General features: G+C 41.0%; 1 protein-coding gene across 6 annotated transcripts in view; it reads right to left on the bottom strand.

The window, feature by feature from the left end:
* Positions 1-4711: 4711 nt before the first annotated feature.
* The window catches only part of LOC122647562, a 122322-nt gene continuing 101809 nt past the window's right edge, over positions 4712-25224 (bottom strand). For all 6 annotated transcript variants that reach the window (XM_043840940.1, XM_043840939.1, XM_043840934.1 and 3 more), the window contains one exon: positions 4712-4840. In XM_043840940.1, the coding sequence (XP_043696875.1) occupies positions 4780-4840 (61 nt within the window). In that variant the 3' untranslated portion in view covers positions 4712-4779. The remainder of the gene's footprint in view (positions 4841-25224) is intronic.

Raw genomic sequence — 25224 nt, 5'->3', positions numbered from 1 at the left:
CACTAGACAGCCCATCATCAACTTCATGGTCATTCGTGATGGTAAGACTATCTTCCTAAAATCAGTGGATGCATTCAAGGAAATAAAGGATGCAGTGTATATATATAAGTTGTTGAAGGAAGTTGTGGAGGAGGTAGGGCCACAAAATGTTGTCCAAGTGGTGATGGACAACGGAACTAACTTCAAGAAGGCAGGGGTAAGATTGATGAATAGGCATAGCAGCAAAATCTTCCTCTTTTAGACACCATGTGCACCCCATTGCATTGACCTCATGCAAAAGGACATGGGGAAGAGATCCCTAGGAGTGGGTGTGGTCAAGCGAGCAAGACAAGTGACCACATTTGTCTATAACTATGGATTTGCTACAATTATTGGGGAGAAGTACGAAGGGGATTTGGTGAGAACTGGCATTACTCAATTTGCCACCAACTACATTACACAGCGGAGCTTCCAGTCAATGATGGTTGGCCTAAGGTTCATATTTACTAATGAGGAGTGGTTTGATTGGAGGGAGTCTGGTTTGCCAGGGGGTAGGGCAGCACATTTAACCATCTCCAGTGACCAGTTCTAGCAAGATCTAAAGAAGGTCCTGATATTGGATCCAATGGTAAGGGTTCTGAGGATGGTAGATTCAAAGAAGAAGCCTATCTTACCATATCTGTATATTGCCATGGAGATTATGAGTAGCAGCAGCCACGGCATAAAACTAGTGAGTTTTATATGTTTAGTAAAAGATACTTAAGTTAAACTACATTCCATTTACATATTCATAAATCATAAGAATTGACTAGGTATCACTACAAGGGTAATATTGGATGCTTTCTCAAACTTGTTCTGCCTCAGGATGCAAGCATAACTGGAGTACATTCTCACTGATTCACTCCAAGAGGCAGAATCATCTAGGTCACAAACGACTATAGCAGTTAGTATATGTGCATTATAACATGAGACTAAGGATGCAGCACATATGCCAAGCCACAAAGGGTAATAATGATCCAATCGAGCTAGCCCACATTTTTCAGATTGACTCAAATGATGAGGATCCCCTATACCATTGAGGATCGAGGTGAGCTTGTCATGAATCAAGCAAAGGGTGGGCCCGACATTGGGATAGCTAGTCAAATGGGTACCGATGTGGATGAGTTTATGTCATCCTCCAAGGGCCGTGTGTATTCATAGACATCATGACCTCCAAGCTGGCGGGGATGATGAGGAAGAACCCGAGTGGTTGCATTCCAGTGATGGTGGTGGTGATGGGGGTGATGGTGATGGTGATGGTAATGGTGATGGGGGCTGCGCGACATGTACCGGTACAAGCTTGAGCCAGAGCCAGAGCCATTGTGCTTCACAAGCGAGACTCAATATACTCATGCTACACAGGATGAAGACCACGGTGCACGTGCCACCACACATGCAGGGACTTCAGGCTACTCAAGAGGGCTACGTCGCTGTTTCATACCACCACTTGAGGAGGAAAGTGATACACTGGAGTCCATAGACATGAGTGTCAGGAGCTTGACCGACAACCCAGAGGCTTGACTATGGAGAGTGGTATGTATGGGAGCAGTGGCGTTCACCATTATATGGATATGGCACAGGGAACACCGATTCCGACTCTAGTCACTATACTGGGTATGGTTAGTTTGGGCAACAACAATCTTCATCAACATTACCTTCTCTCTCTGAGTATAAGGGTCAGTCATACACCGGGTCAGTTTTGTGGACAACATCTTCGGGTTGCCGGCCCCCAAGCCTGACATGCCGGTTCCAGTTCCACATGCACCATCCAGTAGCAATGGCTTTCCCACAAGTTCTACGTGGTTCAAAGATAGATATCCTAGGTTAGGGTATTTCGAGTACGTTGACGATTCCATCTATAAGGCCGTTGCGGACAACTTCGAGCATTTCTTCCGCCAAACTATGACATGGCCAACTTTTGTGATTCAGTCGGAGGAAAACTTGATTTGGCATCAGCAACATTCTAGTGGTTTTGAGTACTCGTTCCAATACTAGGTGACTCACTGACTTATTCCTTGTATTGTTAACTCTCGTTCCAATACTAGGTGACTCACTGACTTATTCCTTGTATTGTTAACTCTTATAGTTTTATATATGTCACTCTTCGATTCTTTGTAACAAATAATGTTTGATGTACGATTTATTTAATGGTATATAATTTCATGTCTTTTCATTCCTAATGTTTATTTAGGTTTTTTAACTTAAATTATATGTGTTCTTGTACTAAAGATTGTATGAGATAGGAAATATGACTATATGTATACAACGTAGACTACCAATCATAGATCCAAAGTCAAACTACCGTTTTGAATTAGTTTTTAAAAAATTAAGGGTTCCCTTATGTTTATAGGGCCTAACATAGGCTGTCCTGCAACTTCCATGGCCTATTTAGGTCCTATGGCTACCAAAACAAGGGGCCAAGAAAAAAAGAATACACCAACTTGGCCGAGATCTCGGACCACAGCCGAGACAACTTGATGTTGGGTCCGACCGAAACCAGGTCCAAAACTGAGACCTCGAACCTTGATCATAGTGCTTTATTTATCTCTTTTTTCCTATTCAGCGGGAGTTATTCATTGTTGTCCTTTCTTATGTTCATTAATCAGTTGTTCATAAGGTGAACTAATCAGTGACAACAATAATTACAGTTTAAGTGATGAATATATCCGTATACACTTACCATAAAATAATGAGAAAAAGAAAAAGATGGATCTATCTTGGACTTTTCATTATTCCAGAATTAATAAATCAAAGAAGACACTGAGCACCTTTTCTTTGCTTGCGCCTTCTCCTTAGCTATTTGGGTGGGATCTTAACAAAATGCTGGCCTAGAAGTCGAAGAATTTTTCCCTTCAGCAGAGAGTGGCTTTGGATTGATACGACTTTTATTGGTTCTTCAAGCTGCGACACGGTTGGTAAATTAGCTTTCTGTGCCGCCATCAATCACATCTGAATGGAGCGTAACCTTAAGAAATGGACCTCCAAATCTTGTACTCATCAGCAGATTTGGGATTCCATTTCTTTTGAAATCAAAGCTCGCTTATCTTCGGCCCCTCCCTCTTTTTGTAATGACACCCCAAGGAACAGATTGTTGTCTCCTGGGGTCTGTCCTCCATTTCTCTCCTGTCCACCCCTGTTTGAGGAGCTGGCTTTTCTTTTCTTTCTTCTCGCTCCCTAAGGGAGCTGCTGTATCGTTCTCTCTTTGGTAATGAATTTTTTTATTCATCCAAAAAAAATATCAAAGAAAATCTGATGTACAATCTAGTAGAAGACATGGAAGATAACCACTGTCATCAGAGCAAACAACAACAACAACAACTCAGCCTTATCCCAACTAAATGGGTCGGCTACATGGATCCTTGCCCTCCAATCAGCTCTATTCGAGGTCATATTTGAAATAAGCCCTAAGCTATGCATGTCTTTCCTCACCAATTCTCCTAAGGTCAATTTAGGTCTATCCCTGGCTCTTTTAGTTCCTTCAATCTGAATCAAATCAATCCTTCGTACTGGAGCATTCAAAGGCCTCCATTGAACATGACCATGCCACCTCAAACGAATTTCTCGTTGCTTATCACGTATCAGGGCTACTCCCAAACCATTTCTAATATGATCATTCCTTACTTTATCCTTGATAGTTTGTCCACTCATCCATCTCAACATCCTCATCTCAGCTACACTGAGTATATCTATATGACGCTTCTTAACTACCCAACATTCCGCACCATACATCATAGCTGGTCGTATGACTGTCCTGTAAAATTTTCCTTTAAATTTTAAAGGAATACGCTAATCACACAACACTCCAAACGCACCTCTCCACTTCATCCATCCTATTTTAATTTTCTGTGAAACATCATCCTCTATATCACCTTCTTTATTTATGATTGAGCCAAAATATATTAATTAATCACTTTGCGGAATTTCCCTCTTATCAAGTTTCACCACCTCACTATCCGTTCTATTATACAAAAGTTACAAACCATATACTCCATCTTCGTTCTACTTATCTTAAGACCTTCTGATTGCAAGGTTGATTTCCATAACTCTAATTTGGTGTTAATCCCTGCTTTTCTCTCATCTACCAAAACAATATCATCATCAAAAAGCATACACCAAGGAACCTCATCTTGAATGTCTCCGGTTAAATCATCAATGATAAGCACAAACAATTAAGGACTTGAAGCAACCCAATTGTAATTGGGAATTCATTACTTTGTCCCCCTGCAGTTCTTACACTTGTCACCGCTCCATCAAATATATCTTTAATTATGTCCACATATTTGCTTGAAACACTTATCTTCTCTAGTAGTTGCCAGATTAACTCTCTAGGGACTCTGTCATAAGCTTTTTCTAGGTCAATAAAGACCATATGGAGGAGCCTACAACATTCTTTACCATTTGCTTTGGCCAAAAGGAATGATGGTAAAACTTCCAATTACAACATTGATTGTGATGGTCTAGGGGATGAAAAGAAAATAAAACTGCCCAAGTCAAAGGCTAGTAGTTATAAACTAAAATCCTACAGAGCACTACTTAAGCAAACATTACAAAGGCACAACTCTTTTACAGATACACTTGACAAATCTGAGGACACAGGTATGTGCATACCATTCAATATGGTTTCCAGATACAATAGCCTAGCTACCCCTGCAGCCATGCTTGACAATGGAAATTTTGTGCTAAGGAGCAATGAGTTTGGTATCATATAGAGCAATACCTAACGCTTAATAGCTATTTTCCAGACAAATCTTATGGTAGGTTTTAACAAAGGAGTACCTTGCTCTGAAAAATTCTCATGGTCAGAACAAGAGTGTCACGCATTCTGCAAAAAAGAAAATGAATTCATCATGTTAGGACAGAATGCATAATTAGACAGCACACAGCAGCATTTGAAACAATCTATTTTGCCTCCCAGCATATATGATGTGGCATTCAGTATTGGGTAAGGTTACTAGAATTTTCTTTCAACGACAGAAGATATTAGTTAATTATGAAAACAGAATTGTACAACTGGGAGACATCCAATCACATGAAACAAGTTCTACAGAAACCACTGTGTAGAGCATAAAGCATGTTCTCTCTCTCTCTCTCTTGGGGCGGGGCGGGGGGACTCTACATCACGTGCCGTGTCACCCCTCCCCCCCCCCCCCCCCCCAAGTGCCCTTTCTACCATGCACACCTCATTTTCACCTTCTCTGGTAGTATTCAAACCACTTCCATCTGATGTTTCCTTCTTTCAGTAACATTTACCTCTACAAATTCAAGCAGATACATCCATAGAAGCATCTACAAATTTGCCATACAGAAAGAAAACGGAAGGACATTCAGTTTACTGAAAATAGAACTCTATCGTACTTAGATAATCCAAGTGGCTATCTTTCTTCAAGTGAGAGATCAGATTGAAATTTAACCTTCGACCAAAGGGTGCTGCTTTGGTCACCGGTGGTGTTCCAAACCAAATTTGTGCAGTCACTGTCTAGTGCAACTGTCGAACACTTATAGAGCAACACCTTGTTTCAAGGAGATTCACCCATGTTGCTCTCGAGTTGTCACAAATGAATATGATCAAATACAGAAAAACTAGTAGAGATAAAGAGGAGGACGACCCAAATATCAAGGTGAACAATAAAAAACAGTGAACTGTTTCCATTCACAGCAGGAGTACAGCAGCCCTACAAACTTTTCCAACAAATAGAAACTAATACTCCAATTGGGAGCACTATTTGTTAGAGTTTATGTGTTAGGGGTACATTAGTCACTGTTCTTATTATTATAGAGTTGTAATTTTATACTTTTATGTCTTTTTACCTTTTAACTCCCCAGGGAGGCCTTTGTAATTCCTAAATAGTTGTTAATGAAGTAAATAGGTGTTACGAGACTATTCTCCCAACACCTCACGATTTCCCTCTCATCTCTTCTTCTTCTTCTCTTCTTCCTCTTCTTCTTCCTTTCCAAACCCTCACATCTTGCTTTCTAGAATCAGTCCATATCTAATTTCTAACTTAGTATCAGAACTGGTTTGAGAGTATACCAAGCTCATCTTCCTTTTCTACACCTCTTTGGAACCCTAGAAAGATAAAGGGTTCCACTAGAGGGCATAAAATGTGAGATACTTTACATAGAAGATTTAATGGGGGTTTATCTTCTAAACTAAGCCCTAATGGAGCAGTTTTTCTGGGATTTGTTGAAGAAGATTGAAGCTCATTGAAGCTCCACCTGTTCTGCTGCAGTTTACGCCAGGCCTGCCTTGTTCTCTTCAATTCTCCTTCATCCCATCAGCATTTGGAGTGGGACCAGCACTGTTAGAATTGCCCAGGGCTCTTCTTTCAAATCCCCAAGGTCTCGTTTGGTGATGTTGAAGGATTGAAGCCTGCAACTCACTTCTGTGCATCCTCTCTAGTACCGCCAGCTTCTAGTTTGCTCCCTTGTCCCTTCATTTGCAGCCTTGTAATGTGTTGAATCGCTGCTGTTTTTTGAAGATTCATATGGCCTGAAGTATTGTTAGTGTTATGGAATGAAGCTAAGTTGTAGAAGGTGCCCTTTGACTTAGCTTTCATAATAGGGTACCAAACTGGAGAGAAGAAAGCCCTTTGGTAAAGATGTCTGCCAATTGATCACCTGTCTTCACAAAAGGACTGCAAATACAGCCAGAGTCTATTTTCTCCTTGATGAAATGCTGGTCCACTTCGATGTGCTTAGTTCTATCGTGTTGTACTAGATTGTGAGCAATGCTATTATAGCTGCCTTGTTGTCACAATAGAGCCGCATAGGATCATTTGCAGCAAACCTCAACTCTTGAATTAATCGCTTCAGCCATATAAGTTCACAAACTCCATGTGTCATTGCCCTAAATTCTGCCTCTGCACTAGATCTAGCTATAACAGGTTGTTTCTTATTTCTCCATGTAACCAAATTACCACCGACAAATGTGTAATAACCAGAAGTAGATCTTCTATCTGAGATGGATCTAACCCAATCAGCATCTGTAAAGCCCTCTATACTCAGGTGATCATGCCTGGCATACACTAGTCCTTTCCCTGGGGAAGACTTCAAGTATCTAAGTATGCAGTATACAGCATCCAAGTGCCCACTCTTGGGGGCATGCATAAACTAACTCACAACTCCCACTGCATAAGAAATATCTGGGCGAGTCATAGATAGGTAGATAAGTTTCCCCACTAATTTCTGGTACTTCCCTGCATCAACAAGAGAGGAACCACAATCTTCTCCTAGTTTGTGATTTTGCTCAATAAGAGAACTCGCTGGTTTGCAGCCCAACATCCCTGTCTCTTTCAACAAGTTAAGAACAAACTTCCTTTGACATATGTTGATGCCTTTTTTGGACCTTGACACTTTAATTACCAAAAACTACTTCAAGGGACCCAAATCTTTAATCTTAAACTGTTGAGCCAAGTAGGACTTCAGTCTAGCTAACTCAACACTGTCATTACCAGTCACAATAATGTCATCAACATAGACTATAAGGGCTGTAATGGTACCATTACCACTCCGGGTAAATAAGAAGGTATGGTCAACTTGACTTTGAGAGTATCCATTCTTCAGAATGGCCTGCCTGAACCTCTCAAACCATGCTTTTGGAGACTGTTTGAGACCATATAAAGCCTTCTTGAGGAGACACACCTTGCCTTCAGCTGAAGGGAACTTGAAGCTAGGAGGAGGTTGCATATATACTTCCTCCTCTTAGTCACCATGGAAGAACGCATTCTTCACATCCAACTGGAATAGAGGCCAATCCCTATTGGCTGCCAATGATAAGAGAACCCGAATAGAATCATGTTTAGCTACAGCAGCAAATGTTTCCTGATAATCAATCCCATACACTTGACTATACCCTTTGGCTACCAACCTTGCCTTGTACCTCTCAACTACACCATTAGACCTATACTTGATTGTATAGACCCACCTGCATCAGATTGGGACTCTTCCCCTGGGAGGATCTACTAATTTCCAAGTACCATTCTTTTCAAGAGCCATCATTTCCTCAGACATGGCTTGCTTCCGCTTTGGGTCAGACATAGCTTCAGTGAGATTCCTGGGAATGGAATCAGAAGAAAGAGCAACAGTGAAAGCAAACTTGTGGGAGAGAGAGCATCATAGGAAACAAATTGGCAAATAGGGTTAGTACAAGCTCTCTTTCCTTTTCTAACAGCAATCGGAAGATCTAAATCAAAAGGAGGGGAAGGGATATCACCTGAATGATGATGGTGGAGCTCAGGATGAGGATCCAAAGAGGGCTCTTGGCAGGTCTTCTTTCCTGTACTCTTTAAGCCTTCACCTTTTTTGTACTAAATGTGGTAATCCTTCTCATTACCAGAACCACTTTCCACAACAACCTCATTATCATTGCTAGGATCAACAACAACCCCTTCTTTGGGTTTCCCAATATCAAATAGAAATGGAGAAGTAGGCAAAGGTGAATGGAAAGGGCTAGAAACCGCCTCTTCATTTCCACTATTCTCCCCCTGAAAAGGATGATGAGAAGAAGTAAAGAAAGGAATAGATTCAAAGAAGGTAACACCTTTGGAGAGAAATGTCCTTCGGGAAGAGGGATGGTAGCACTTATACTCCTTGATAGAGGAGGAATATCCAAGGAAAATACAATTGAGTGCCTTGGGGTCAAGCTTGGTCCGAGCACATTTATTGACGTGGACATAGCAGACACACCTAAACACCCTAGGAGGAAGAGAGAAAACAGAAGTCTCAGGAGACAACGAGTCTAAAGGGGATTTGGAGCCAAGAAGTTTAGAGGGTATGCGATTGATTAGCAGTAAGAAGGGCTACAGACCAAAAAGTCTTGGGAACATACATGCCAAATAGGAGGCTGCTAGTGACTTCCAACAGATGACGATTTTTCCTTTCAGCCACCCCATTCTATTGAGGGGTGTCAACATAAGCAACTTGATGGATAATGCCATGATTAGTAAAAAACTGTTTAAGCCCCCCATACATATACTCCCCCCCTTTATCAGAATGAACAAATTGAATGCGAGTACGAAACTGGGTATAAATGAGCTGATAAAATTTTTTAAAGGAATCATAAACATCACTTTTCTGTTTCATCAAGTAGGTCCAAGTGGATTGGGAATAGTCATCGACAAAGGAAATAAAATACCGATAGCCAGACACAGAGGTAGTGGGAGAGGGTTCCCAAACATCAGAGTGCACAATATGGAAAGGAACATCAGATCTATGACCATGATAAGGATAAGGAGAACGACAATGTTTGAAAAACAAACAGGGTTCACACTTAAACACATGAGAAGAAGGAATGGAAGAAAACAAGTGGGGTAATTTTGCCCTCATAATACCAAAAGAAGGGTGACCCAAATGTTGAGGCCACAACATCACGGAGTCAACATTACTGTTGTCATTACGCCCACATACATAAGACTGAGCAGTCGTAAGAGGAGATGGTCCTGTATCAAGAAGGTAGAGTCCCTTTTCCTCACGTTCTCTGTCAATTACCCTCTTTATCACCAAATCTTGAAAAACACAATTGGACGGAAAGAAAGTAACAGAACAATTTAAGGATTTGGTTAGATGCCTCATAGATAACAGATTAGTATGGAACTGAGGAACATGTAGAACAGAGTCAAGAGAGAGAGAAGAAGTGACACAGGCACTACCTTTACCAGAAATAGAAGAAAAGGAACCATCAACAACTCTAACCTTTTCTTGACCATAATAGGTAGAGTAAGAGTCATAACACTGAGATATGAGGGTCATATGGTTAGTGGCTCTAGAGTCAATGACCTACCTAGAGGTAGTAGAAGGGCCAAATGTAGAGGCCTGTAAAGTGGAAGTTGAAGAAGCTGGCAGTACACCAATGTTTGTCTGTAGTCCATATGGAGGTCGCATAGGTGTATCCTCAGTCAACAAGGTGCATGCTCTGGCTCCCCCTCTCCTGCTGCCAGGTATACCAGGGGGATAGCCATGAAGTGCCCAACATCTCTCTTGCATGTGTTCAAACTTCCATAGTGGTCACAGTGGAACCTATCTCTATCATTTCCTTGGGGTGGACCCTGGCCTCTTCCTCCAAGAGCTGAAATAATGTAGGAATGAGCAAAGAAAAGGAAATGATACTCAAATCCAATGGGGAGTGCACACTCTACCCAAACAGAGACATATGCTTATCAGGAAAGCTCCAAACAACCTCTATCGATCCACTTCTCCAAACAACACACTGACAAGATGGGAGTAATACCCAGTTAAATGGGGAGGATATTCTCAACCCAAGAAAGAACATAGTCCAGAAGCCAAACAAAGCGAACAACTCAAAGATCAAAGAAATGCAACACCAAAACTGGAGAAGCTCAAACCACTTTCCTTATCAACACAAAGCAGTCCCACTTGAAAAGAAAAGTATTCAACTCAAATGGGGAGACCACACTCAACCCAAATACAGAAACAAATCAGCAATCAATTCCACCAGCAAGGAAACAAACAATAGTTTCTTGAAAATAGTTGAATCAAATGTACTATGTTCACCTTAGCTTCACTCCATAATGATAAAAAACACTCAAATAAAGTACTCCTTCAACCAACAGCAACCATGCAACACACCACTAGGTTGTATAGATGAAACAAAGAGGTAAACCAGAAGCTGGTGGTACCTGTGAAGCTGTAAAGAAGAAAACTATGTTCTACAACCATTCCATATCACTAGCCGAGTCCCAAAGGACCTTAAAGGATGCCTCTGGGCGATTCTAACAAGCCTGCCCCCACTGCAAAATATGTTGGAATAGGGGAGAATCGAAAGAAGGAAGGACATGCTGGCGGTACTGTAGCAGCAGCATAAACATGAGTTGCAGGCCTTGAGCTTTCTCCCTTTGCAACCAGGCTTTTGGGGGTTTGAAAGAGCAGCCTAGGGCGACTCCAATGGACCAAGATTGGGCTTGAACAAATGTAGGGTGAAGAAGACACAAGCTATACACTCAGGAGCTGGCGGTAACCCGGTTTGAAAATTCCTTTGTTGATTTGGGATTCAAATAGTCAAATCTTCACCTGAATACCTCTGTTGGTGCTTCCATAGTCTTCATCTAGACATATGGCATGATTCCTTCAAAGTTTTTTCACATAGCAGCCCCTCCCTTGGAACCCCTTTGTAACCTAGGGTTCCAAAGAGAGGGAGAGAAGAAAGAGAGCCTGGTAGAACAACTCTCAAACCAGAATCAGAGAGTGCTTTGCTACCAAGTTGAGATTTAGGTAATGGATGTAAGGTAAGAAAGAAGAAGAAGATAGAAGAAGAAGAGAAGAAGAAGAAGAAGAAGAAGAAGATGAAGATGAAGAAATGGAGAGAAAGAGAATTCGGTGGAAAGTTGTATATTAGAGAGTATGTCTCTCACACACCTATATTACTCCACTAATAAGAATAGAACAAATTACATACTCCTCCCTAGGGAAGTAAAAGGAAAAAAGAACAGAATTACAATATAAGGCAACTAGCAAACTAACTAGTCCCTAAAATACCCTTACAACATTTAAATTCTAACACATATAAACTCTAACAGTCTGGTGATGACTCTAGTATCAGTGGATCTTTGGGAGCTTCCAGTGGTGGCTTAAGTGGTACTCTTCCCACCATGACATTTTTTGATAACCCGAACACCCAACTTTCCATTGTGAAGCTTGACAATACCAACTACTTGGATTGGTCTCGTTCGGTGAAGTTGTCCCTGTGCAGTAGGGGAAAGTTGGGGTATATTACCGGCTCCATCAAGGCACCTGCTCGGCTGCTCCTACAGATTTAGACTATCTAAAGTGGGAGACTCAGAACTCTACTGTTATGACATAGCTAATATTCTCCATGAAACCTGAGATAGGTAGGGGATTTATGAGTAAGTAAACTGCGAAGGATATTTGGGACAATGTTTGCAGAGTTTTAATAGAGTTGGTGATTCGGCAAAGGTGTATCAAATTCTCCAAAAGATCATCCATATGAAACAGGGTGATCGGAGCATATTTGACTACTATAACACTGTTATTAGCTTGTGGGAGGAGTATGATCACTACAGCAATCTCCAACTGTCCAATTCTGAAGATAACGCCAAGGTCTACAGGAGACAAGAAAAGGAAAGGATCCTTATTCTACTTGGTGGTCTTAACCCGGAGTATGAGCCTCTTCGCTTACAGATCTTAGGGAGCTCCCCTCTGCCATCTCTGGATGAAGTGTGTAGCTACTTGCAAAGTGAGGAAACTAGAAGAGGATCCAAGGACACTGCACCCTCATTGGAGAGATCTGCTCTCGTTTCTAGTTCCCACCGAGACCAGACAGGTGGAGGGAGAGGCCATGGGCCAAACCGTGGAGACCACCGAGACAGATTTAAATGTGACCATGTAAGAATGCGGATCCATGGACACTGCACCTTCATTGCTTGCTTCTTGCTTCTCCAAGTAGTAAAGTTTCCTCCAACATAGGTGCAATATCCAGATGTTGATCTTCTATCATCAGGGCTGTTTGCCCAATCTGCATCGGTATAGGCTTCTACTCGAAGGTGACTATGTGGAGAATATAGGATTCCTTTACCAGGGGAAGACTTCAAGTACCTTAGGATCCAATATGCAGCCTCCAAGTGTGAAGAGTAAGGATTATGCATAAACTGGCTGACTACACTTACTGCAAATGCAATATTTGGTCGGATATGGGATAAATATATCAATCTCCCAACCAGTCTCTGATAACTTCCCTTGTCTACAGGGTCACCTTCCTTACTCTTCAAGTGTGTGTTAGGCTCCAAAGGTGTATCGGTAGGTTTACAACCAAGCATCCCAGTATCATTCAATAAATCAAGAGTGTATTTTCTCTGAGAAAGAGATATACCCTTAGCTGAATAGGCAACCTTTATTCCCAAGAAATACCACAATCTGCCCAAGTCTTTGACCTCAAATTCTGTGTCTAAGTAGGTCTTCAACTTCTGAATTTCTTGTGCATCACTCCCAGTGATTACTATATCATCTACATAGACAATCAGAATAGTGATATGCTGTCCCACTCTTTTGACAAATAGCGTGTGGTCAGCATTGCTTTGTTTATAGCCATTGGCAACCATGGCTTTATGAAAACGACCACACCAGGCCTTGGGTGATTGACTACTGATTGCTTTAAGCCATATAGGGCCTTCTTCAACTTGTACACCTTTCCCTGAGTGTCTGGTGAAGCAAATCCAGGAGGTATCTGCATATAGACATCCTCTTCCAACTCTCCATGTTGTTGAAGACTCCAGCCTTGGTTTATAGCACAAGAAATAATTACTCGAAAAGTGTTCATCTTTGCTACAGGAGCAAAGGTTTCTTGGTAGTCGATCCCATGGGTTTGGGTGAACCCTTTGGCAACCAATCTCGCTTTGTATCTATCCACTATCCCATCTGGCTTGTGCTTTTCTACAAAGACCCATTTACAACCAACGGGTTTCTTTCCTTGTGGAAGAGTTTCCAAACTCAAGGTTCTATTTTTCTTCAGGGCATGCATTTCTTCATCCATTGCCGCCTTCCATTTCTGTTCAGCTATTACTTCCTGCCAATTGTTAGGAATGGAGATGGAAGATAAAGAGGAAACAAAGGCATGGAATGAAGGAGTTAAATAATTATAAGAGACAAAATTCGAATTGGATGTAGAGTACAACTTTGCTTGGATTTTCTGACTGCAATAGGAAGATCAAGACTTGGATCAGAAATAGGATTACCAGATGGATGACTAGGAATTGGAGCAGGTATTGATTGCGTGGGTGCAATGGTGGTGGTCTCTTTATGCCCAGTGTCATGAGGAGGGAAGAAAACTCCTTGAGGAGGAAAAAATGTTCCACGAACAAAGGTCTACACCTGATTCGGTTCTTTCCCTTGATCTCCAGACTCCCCCTGAATTATAGGCTGTCCATTCTGTCCTAGTTCTTATTCTTGACTGGTAATCCCATCTTCCAACTCAATAGTCTCGTCTTCAATGGTGGGAAAATGTACATCTAATGGAGGTATCATAGGTACATCTTCATTACTTGAATTCTCCCCCTGAAGAGGTACCAATGGTGCAACGTATGGTTTAGACTCCCGAAAGACCACATCCATGGTGACAAAACGTTTCCGTGTAGGTGGGAGACAACATTTATTACCCTTTTTGGGTGGCGGAATATCTAAAAAAAATGCACGAAGCCCCTTTGGATCAAACTTCCCATGAGGATGATGATTTCTAGAAAAGACCACACAGCCAAATACCTTGGGTGGAACAATAAATGTGGAGGATCCCAATAGAACATCCAATGAGCAGCGACCAGTAAGGACCTGAGAAGGGAGCCGATTAATAAGGTAAGTTGCTACAAGAATGGCATCTCCCCAAAAACCGGGGGGGGGGGGGGGAGGGACATTCATGGTAAACATAAGAGAGCGTGCCACCTCCAGAAAATGTCTGTTCTTGCGCTCAGCTACTCCATTTTGGGCTGGAGTGTCCACACAAGAAATTTGGTGAATAATACCATGAGTGTCCAAATAAGTCCGAAAGGCTCCATCCATATACTCCCTGCCATTGTCAGACCGTAAATTTTTTACCTTTGCATCAAACTGAGTACCGACCATCTTGTGAAACAACTGAAAAACAAGCAAATACATCACTCTTGCTATGCATTAAATACACCCATGTAGTACGGCTATAGCAATCAATAAAAGTGACAAACCATCTAAGTCAAGAGGTAGGCACACAATGAGCAGGTCCCCATACATCAAAATGAATTAATCCAAAAGGAGTCATACTTCGATTATTAGAAATAGGATAAACATTCCGAGTTTATTTAGCAAGAATGCAAGAATCGCATGAAAAATTATTCGAGTTACACCGTTTTATTAAACTAGGAAACAAAGTTGACAAAACACTTAAAGGTGGATGCCCCAAACGGTAATGCCACTTATTTAACTCAAATAAAGTAGAAGTAGAATCAGTAGATGATGTCGCGGATGTCAATGCTGTGGGCGAGCTGTCAAGCACGTACAAATCACCAACCACCTTGCCACATGCAATCATATGGCCCGTACCCAAGTCCTGGAATAAACAGTGAGTGGGAAAAAATATTACTTTGCAGTTCAAGTTCCTAGTAATACTACTAATGGATAATAAATTAGTAGAGAACTTAGGAACATGGAGAACAGAAGAAAGACAAAGAGAAGAAGTGCACTTAACAAATCCCTTGCCCGAGATTGGGAAAAGAGACCCATCAGCAACACAGACTTTATGCTAACCAGATAAAGGATAATATTTTAGAAAAAAAGAACCTGTCATGTGGTCGGTAGCACCCGGGTCAATGACCCAAGAGTCGGGTATGATGGAGGTGCTATTCCCACTAAAAATACCTGGAGAAGGAGTGGTAGGAAGATCAGATGGTAGGGAAATAGCCGATGCAGCCAAAGAAGGAGACCCAGACGAAGATGTATCCAGCCGAGTCATCATATTCCTGAGATTCTGAAGTTCTTCCACAACCAGGGACAGAGATGGATCAGAGGGCTGGTCATCAGTAGTTGCTTGATTGGTCTAGGTAGTGTTGGACCGATAGGAACCCCCTCTCCCATGCAAGCGAGTGTCTGCAGGGCGACCATGTAGCTTCCAGCATCGATCTTTAGTGTGCCATTCCTTTCCACAATGACCACACTTAATAGGACAGTCACCAGATGAACGATCACTACTGGAAGAGTGTGAAGAATTCCCACGGGAAGGGGCTGCAGGGCCAGAAATAAGAGCTAAACGTTCCTAAGTAACAGGAGTAATCATGGCAGTCCAAAAACTATCTTCGGCTGCAAGAATAGCATATGCCTGCTAAAGAGTGGGAAGAGGTTCCCGATTCAGACTGTTTTACCGGATCGGATCAAATTCTATAATAAGGCCAGCCAAAAAATCAAACACCCATAAGCGTCTTCCCATTTTTGGAAAGCAGTGGCATCTGTATCGCAGGTTGCAATGTAGGTGCCCAAAAAATCAAGTTGCTGCCACATCGTGCACATCTTATTGTAGTACTGAGATAGGGATAACTCCAACTGTTTTGTCGAGTGGATCTTCTGGCGAAGTTCATAACATTGGGCTGATTCCCAACCTGCGAATATCATAGTTGTCATGGCGTCGCCATATCGACGCCATGGCGCTGCCATGGCGTCATATCGCTGGAGAAGTGGGCATATCGACCACCGATATGGATGATGTAAGAATATCGATCGATATGGCCTCCATGTCTTCGCCATAGCGCCGCCATGGACGCCATACCACGACATATGGCCATATCGGGCGACATGGTTGTTTCAAATTATAAAATTTAATTTTTTAACAATAATTTTTTTAACCATTTTTTATTTTAATGTTTTTTCCTTAACATAAAAAAAATAAAAAAAACATCAAACAGAAAACATTAACACACTATTGACTAATACACAATCACATATTCACATCAGCAATTTTTTTTATTTTTTATTTAGATGGGTTGTTTATTAGCTTTATTCACTTAATATAAATTACGTTCTTGTAATTGTTTTTTTGTTTTGTTACTTTTGTAGTCACTTTCATATGAATCATATCTCAACTCTCATGATTTTTCAACTTTATTATCAACAAGACTATTGCTATCAATTATTTTATAATCCATGATTTCATATACACTAATGGATATTACACTTTCATGAATTAAACCATAGTAGATTAGTAGTACACTTTCATGTTAATTTTTTATGTTATAGGGTATATATTATAGCATACTAAATGACATTAAAAATAGAGAAAATAAAAAATAAAACATGGTCGATATGATCGCCATGGCGTTGCCATGGCGGGCGACATGTCGATATATTGACATGACACCCCTCCACCGACCTGGATTGCCGTGACGATGTGACAACTATGGCGAATGTGTCTTGGGCTGTCTTTGAAATTTTGGCTACCGAATCAAGTAGAAGATAACGACCAACAATTTCTTGCTCCATCGAATTCACCAAATATGACATAATTAGGCTTGACAGTGGTTCCAGTGATACAGCTAGAGAGACCACAGGAACCAATTGCAAACAGGCAAGAACGAGACTACAACAGGTAATTGGCCCCATTTAATTTGATAGGACTGGCTGGAAAAGGAACAAAATCACGTTGTGATGGACCGTTATGGCTAGAGGAGTGCACACGCACACAAACCCAACTTCAATACATTCTTCTGTATCGAGAGGATTTATTAACATGAACATGACAAACGCACCCAAAAACCTTGGGAGGAAGAGAGAAAGCAGAAAGCTAAGGAGACAAGGATTCCAAGGGAGATTTGGAACCAAGAAGTTTTGTAGGACATGCGGTTGATGAGAAAGGAAACAGTAAGAAGAGCATCAGACCAAAAAGTCTTAGGAACATGCATGTCAAATAAAAGGCTCCGAGTGATGTCTAATAAATGACGATTTTTTCTCTTAGCTACCCCATTTTGTTGGGTTGTGTCAATATAAGCTAGCTGGTGTATAATGTCATTATCAGTAAAGAAGTGTTGGAGGCCATCAAACATGTAATCCCCCCTTTATTAGAACGAGCAATTTTGATTCTAGTTTTAAACTGAGTAAGAATTATCTAATAAAAATTTTTAAATGCATCACAGACACCACTCTTATGTTTCATCAGAATAGTCCAAGTAGTACAGGAAAAGTCATCAACAAATGATACAATATAGCGATAGCCAAAAAAAGAGGTAGTAGCAGAGGGTCCCCCCAAACATCAGTTTGCACAATATGAAAAGGAACAATAAATCTATTGCCCTGATATGGACAAGATGAACAACAATGTTTGGCAAACTTGCAAGGTTCACATTGAAAAACATGGGGGGAAGAAAAAGAAGAAAATAAATGAGGTAATTGTTTCCTCATTACAATAAAAGAGGGATGGCCATAACAACGACGTCATAACATTACAGAATCCACAGAACTACTATTACTACGACTACACACATAGGACTGAGCTGTGGGCAAAATAGGTGGTTGTGGTTTAAGAAGATAGAGCCCTTTCTCCTCACGTGACTGTCAATAATCCTCTTTGTTACCAAATCCTGAAAAAGACAATGAGAAGCAAAAAAAATGACAACAATTCAGGGATTTAGTTAAATGACTAACGATAAAAGATTAGAGGCAAAGTTAGGGACATGAAGAACAGAATCAAGAGAAATGGAAGATGTAACAGGAACACTGACCTTATCAGAAATAGAGGAAAGGGATCCATCAGCCAAAATGGCTGAAGATAAAAAATTAGTGGCAAAGTTAGGGACATGAAGAACGGAATCAAGAGAAATGGAAGATGTAACGGGAATACTTCCTTTACCAGAAATAGAGGAAAGGGAACCATCAGCCACCTTGAGCTTATCCCTACCAAAACAAATGGTGTAGGAATCATAATAATGGGACGTACCAGCAATATGGTCATGGCACCAGAGTTAATGACCCAAGATGGGGCTATGGTAGGAGTGGATGTGGAGGCATGCAAAGCTAAAGAAGATGAGGAATCTGCCACTGAAGGTGTAGAAGGTGAGCTGCCTAGGTATGACATAACCTTGTGAAATGCTACAATCTCCTCCGCAGAGAGCAAGCAAGAATCACAGAATGTGCTCGAGCTCCCCCTCTATGGTCACCACAAACACCAGTAGATCCACCACGTGTATAAAAGGCCCTGGCCCGGTGTCTTCTTCAAATATCGCAATAAACAAAGCTTTCCAACAAGTCCAAGATTGCTTAAATCTGATTTATATTGAAGAAGTTATGTACCGGTCAAACTTAATTTGGTCTACGCAAATGCAGTCAAAATCGCTTTGAATGAAAATATTTTTTTGGACATCAAAACAAATGAATATTTTACCACACTTAAAGTTTTTAGCAATGTTTTACCATATTAAGATTTATGGAATTTTTAGTTTTGAGAAAAACCCTAGCATTAGAAAGTTGAAAATTGCACCTACCGCCGCAAATCCAGTTTTTGTTCTTGAATTGGGGGGTTGACTTTTTATCCTTTTGGAAATTGATTTTTTAACTATTTTTATTGGATTCAAATAGGGGGTATTTGCTTATTTATGAATAATATCTTAAGTAAATGTGTTGTAAATTGGGAATAAAGGTATTTTGGGTAGTTTCTATATTTTGTATTGATTGTACCCCTATTCCTGATATTATAAATAAAGAGGACTAGTGTCATATTGACACAAGTCCTATTCTCTCTAATCCAACATGGTTTCAGAGCAAGAATCGATCTAGGGTACTGGAAAAAAAAATTCCCATCGTTTTTTCTCTCCCTTTCTCGATTTTTCCCACCTAGCTCCACCACTCCACTTCCACCTAGGGATCACCGTTTTCTCCGTTCACTTCAAGCACCACCACCACCCACCACTTCCGCTTCCTCGGTGGCGATCTTCTAAGCCACCGAGGGCCTTTGTTGCCCTTGTTTTTTGGTTCCCTTCATTAAACTGATGATTTGAAGGGCTTAATCCATATTTTTTTTGGATTTTTTTTGGGTTTCAGACATCTTCATTCCTTCGATCCTTCAGGTTTCTTTTTGAAGATCGAAATTTTTGTCTCCCTATCGATTCTTAGGTTCCAGCCTAATTTCGATTTTTATTTGGTCTGAAATCCCCTTCTGCTTATCGTTTTGTCCTGGCATTCCTGGTATCGATTTTTTTCCTTGGATTACAATATTTCCTGGTGCTTCTCGATTTCTCAGATCTCTCTCTGGCATCAAATTTTTTTCTCTGGCTGTATCGTTTATCTTTCCACCATAGATTCCTTAGATTTTTTCCAGAACTCCTTTATCCAATCGGAAATGATTGGTTCGGAGGCATCTAGTGGTTCTTCTGCAGATGATGGCAGCCACTCATACCCAACCTTCCCTCCCTGTGCTGTTAAACTTGATGGGGGGGGGGGAGAATTACTTGATGTGGTTTAGATCCGTCTTTGTCTCTATTGACTCTCGTGGGTACTATGGCTATCTTACTGGTGTTAAGCCAAAAGCCCACGACTGACGCTGAACAAGAACAATGGAGTTCAGCCAATTCTCATGTTATGTCTTTTCTCTTCAGCAGCATGCAACCTCAGATTGCCTAAGGATATATGCTATTGGATACTGCAGCCAAGATCTGGAAGGCTGCTGAGGAAACATAGTCACAAGCAGGGAACGATGCACAGGTCTATGAGTTAAGGAAGAAACTGTGTGAGACTAAGCAGGGTACCCTCACATTATCTCAGTATTTCTCTGAGCTGCGTTCTCTGTGGCAAGATTTGGATTATTATAATGATTTTCAATGCTATACGGCTGAGGATGTTACTGCTTTCAAGAAACGGAAGGACAAATTCTGTGTTTACGATATTATGGCTGGTCTGTGTGGAATATGATCAGTAGAGTTCTCAGATTCTCAGTCATGATCAGTTTCCCACTCTGAACAATCATGTTCCCTGATTCAGCTTGAAGACACCCGCAGACCCGCCATGCTTCCTCATTCTGCGCCTCCTGCTCCAGAGCGATCAGCCTTAGCTTCCAGCATTACTATACCATCTCAGGGTGGTACTACTAAAACCACTGATCGTGCTACTTCTAACAGACAGCCTTTTAAGTGTGATTATTATGGAAAACCCTGGCATAATAAGGAAAACTGTTGAAAGCTTCATGGCCGTCCAGCTGAGGGCTCTATCAAGGGCCGTGGTAAGAACCAGAACCGCAAGTCTTCTGCAAATCATTCAGAGGCTGCTGATAATGCTGCACCTTTCGTGCCTACCCCTGCCTGCTGCTGCTTCCTCTCCTATGCCTGATGAAGTCACCATGTTGCTCTGCCAGTTGGTCACCAAGTTAGAATCTCCTGCCACAACCAATCCCGCTGTTGCCTCCTCTTCTACTTCGGTACAATCAGGTTTTTCTGCCATCTCAGGTATAGCTTTCGCTGGTTGTGTATCTGCTGCCCCTTGTCCTTGGATTATTGACTCAGGGGCTTCGATCACATGACCGGTGATTCCAGTTTTTTTTCTCGTTACTCTCCTTGTTCTGGTAAAGACAAGGTTTGCATTGCCAATGGAACATTCTCTTCTGTCTCCGGACAAGGTTCCATTGTTTGTACTCCTACTTTAACCTTACATTATGTCTAGCATATTCCTGAGTTCTCTACAAACCTACTTTCCATTCATCGCCTTACTTCTGACCTGAATTGCAAAGTGATATTTTTTCCCTCTTATTGTTTGTTTCAGGATATGGTGACAGAAGAAACAATTGGCTCTGGTAGGGCTCGTGGTGGTCTCTATATGCTTGATGAGGAAGCTTCCCCAACCAATCCAGCTCACTCGACAAAATCAGCAACTCCAGCTTCTTTGGATTCGTCTTCCCTTTTACTTTGGCATAAACGATTGGATCACCCGCCTATGGGGACCTTAGTTAGGTCTACTCCCTCTTTATTTTCTGGTTGTAATTCCAAGGATTTGTTTTGTGAGGGTCACACCTTGCCCTTACTAACCGGGCCGGGGTGTAAACCCACATCTAATTCGAACTTTTTCAAACTTGTGTGATTACAGGTTCTGGGTCTGTGTCTATGCTTGCCTCTATGTTATGGGATGCATCGGTGGTGGGTTCAGAGCAATCCTTTAACACACCTATGGAGGATGCCGAGGAGCCAGGACAGCTAGCTATCCTTGAGTCTGAAAATCCTGCCAGGTTCCAGCATATCAGTTTCTTATGCCAGACATACTAGGTCGAGCATATGCGGAACCTCACCATATCCTAGGCTAGTATGTAGGTAAGAGTTCCATTCTATGTATATATATATATATATACTATTCTTGTTTAATTACTGTAATAGGGGTAGAATAGTAATTTTTACCTAGTGGGACCCACACCCCTTTGTAGATCTAGACTGCTTAGGTGCCAACATACCTGGGCCCACTTCCATTACCTTTAAAATCCTAAGTTACAACTTAAAAATTTGAATTAAGTAATTAAATTACTTTAAAAACATATTAGGAAATTACATTTTAAAAAACTGATTTTAATTAATAAGTAACAAACAACCTTTAGTAGACTTTCTACATAAGAAATCTTTAGCTTAGGATTTCATTTTTACACCAAATTGAAATCGATTCCAGCCTTGGAAGCTTAGAAGAAAACTACGGAAAAGAGAAGAAAAGCTGGGATTACTCTCTTCCAACCTTGAGATTCAATTGGAAATTGGAAATTGGGAATTGAGGCTGCCATCATTAAGAACACTCTCAATTCAGGTAAAGCTTCTAAACTTTGAACCTGTTTTTCCCAAATTACTCTCTCTTTTCTATAATGGATGAACCCTAGATTGGGTTGTTCAAAACCCTAAATTAAAGACCTAATTAACCAATCTATTGTTCTAGGAACATCCTTCAACCCTAAATCCCTAATTTCTCAACCTTTTCTCTATTTGTCATGCTGATTTCTTCTTAGAATTAAGACCTAATTCAGCCTAGACCTAAGAGTTTAGATGGCTTTTGATAAAATCCTAAATTAGGACTTAGATATAGCTTGGTAGGTTACTAAAACCAGGCTGTAATACAAATCCCTTATCTCCTTCTTTCATTTCAGCAATTTTCTCAAAATTTGCAGAAATTATAATTATTTAAAATTTTATTCGAAACCCTAATTAGATCCTACATGCAAATGGGTCAAAATCTTCCAATTGTTGTAATCTATCAAAGTCCTAAACTAATTTTGGGAAGATAGACCCATAATTGAATGATCCATGGATTTTGGATCCCAAAACAGTCACTGGTAAGTGAACCGGATTCACACACTTGGGTAATAAAGCCAACCGGATTCAACCAGTTCTGAATCCGGTTCTACCTATTAGCTTGGTTTAGGTTCTTGGGTACTTTAGGCTTTTGTCCAGGGCTATATTAGACCTAATAATTGTCATATATTGGTTATTTAGGCACTAATAACATCAAGTGGTGGGGTAATTGATGTGTATTGGAGCTTCATTTGTCTAGGGATATTCTCCAGTACAAGTAAGGGAATTCTGACTTTCTTTGGAATGTTTATTCTTTAATTGTTATTTATGCTGGCTGCCACTTACATCCATCATCCTAGTAGTATATTCATGTAGTTTTATAGCTTTTGCTTTGCATTAGAAGTATGCATGTTATAGGTGTCATCTCATTTTTGCATTTGCATACTTTTATTATGATCTATTAAGAAATGATGTTGGACTTCTAAATTACTATCTATCGCTGCTTCATAAGACATCATGTTTAGAAATGCATATGGTTAGGCTATCATTAACCCAAATGCTACGACCCTTGCCAACAGGGGTAAGGTGTTGGATAACCCATGGCAGGTTTGAAGGGTTAATACTGGAATGTCATTCACTATCCCAGGTCTGATGAGTACATACCGGAATGGGAACAACAGTATGGTTATCACTGGGGTTTCGTAGGGGTCTAATGTATATATTTCGAAACTGGCGGATCCCCATCGTAGTAGAGTAGTATTCTTGGGAAGACCGATGAGTTCATTCCGTGACTGCAAATATCATACCTACTACAGTAGCATTTATACCTCATGAGACCGAGACATTGATGTTAGTAGCATTCTTAGATATAGGTCATTCATCATGAATTATATGTTTGTGTTTGCATGTTTCCCTTGCTAGGCTCAGTGGAGCTCACCCCTGTGGTACCTCTTCTTTTTCAGATAGTGCTGCTGGTTTTAAGAAACCAGATGATGTTGATATTACTGCTTCTGACTTCCACATTGAGGAAGACCGTGCGGTAGAGAAGTTTGAAGTTCATGAAGCTTTCTGCGGATGCAATGCATGCGCGTTTACTTGAACTGGCCTGATGGAGCAGGCTAATCTTTTTGCGTTTATAAACTTCTTGTGAAATATGTAGTTACTGTTCTACATTTGTACTTGTGGTGTCTTTTGAGAACTATACATTGTATCACAAGTTTCACTTAATATAAATACTCAGTTACCATCTGATCCCTTTATTATTATTGTTATTATTACTGTTTATTCTCTTCCGCTGCAATGATTTACTGTGTTTATGAACTGTGATATGGAGTACTGCACTAATTGATCCTGGTGGATCGATTGAATGCCAGTTGGCATTCGGTCACACCATGCCCTTACTAACTGGGCCGGGGTGTCCATCCAGATTGCACAGAGTTGGGTCAGCCTGCAACTGCAGAGCAGAAGGGTGGCATCCTAATATGCATCTTCACCAAGGTCACCCTGTTAACATTCAACACTTTCTTGGTTGAATGTTCCTCATCTAGTAATGGCACGCTGAATCTCCTGAACACCCTGGTGAGCAGTCGAGAATAAAGCAAATTCCCTGCCCTTGGGTGATCATGTAGATAAGCCATGGTGCGCATGATAAGATAGGGCAAGCAGATCTCATATCCACAGTGCAAGCTATAGGTAGTAATGATCTGCATCGAGGAAAGCTTCATACGATGCTTTGATACCACTTAATTGTCACACCCCGGCCCGGTTAGTAAGGGCAAGGTGTGACCGAATGCCAACTGGCATTCAATCGATCCCCCAGGATCAATTAGTGCAATACTCCATATCACAATTCATAAATACCGAAAAAAATAAACAGTAATAATAACAATAATAATAAAGGGATCAGATGATAACTGAGTATTTATATTAAGTGAAACCTGTGATACAATGTATAGTTCTCAAAAGGCACCACAAGTACAAAAGTAGAACAGTAACTAAATATTATATTTCACAAAAAGTTAATAAACACAAAAAGATTAGCCTGCTCCATCAGGCCAGATCAAGTAAACGCGCATGCATCGCATCCGCAGAAAGCTTCATGAACTTCAAACTTCTGCACCGCACGGTCTTCCTCGGTGTGGAAGTCAGAAGCAGTAATATCAACATCATATGGTTTCTCAAAACCAGCAGCACTATCTGAAAAAGAAGAGGTACCACAGGGGAGAGCTCCACTGAGCCCAGCAAGGGAAACATGCAAACATAAGCATATAGTCCATGATGCATGACCTATATCTAAGAATCCTACTAACATCAATGTCTAGGTCTCATGAGGTATAAATACTACTGTAGTAGGTATGATATTCCCAGCCACGGAATGAACTCATCGGTCTTCCCAAGAATACCACTCTACTACGGTGGGGACCCGCCAGTTCCGGAATATACACATCAGACCCCAACGAACCCCCAGTGATAACCCTATTGTTGT

This window comes from Telopea speciosissima, unplaced genomic scaffold (genome assembly GCF_018873765.1).
Source record: "Telopea speciosissima isolate NSW1024214 ecotype Mountain lineage unplaced genomic scaffold, Tspe_v1 Tspe_v1.0074, whole genome shotgun sequence".
Lineage (NCBI taxonomy): Eukaryota > Viridiplantae > Streptophyta > Magnoliopsida > Proteales > Proteaceae > Telopea > Telopea speciosissima.
This window is presented reverse-complemented; position numbering and strand designations above follow the sequence as displayed.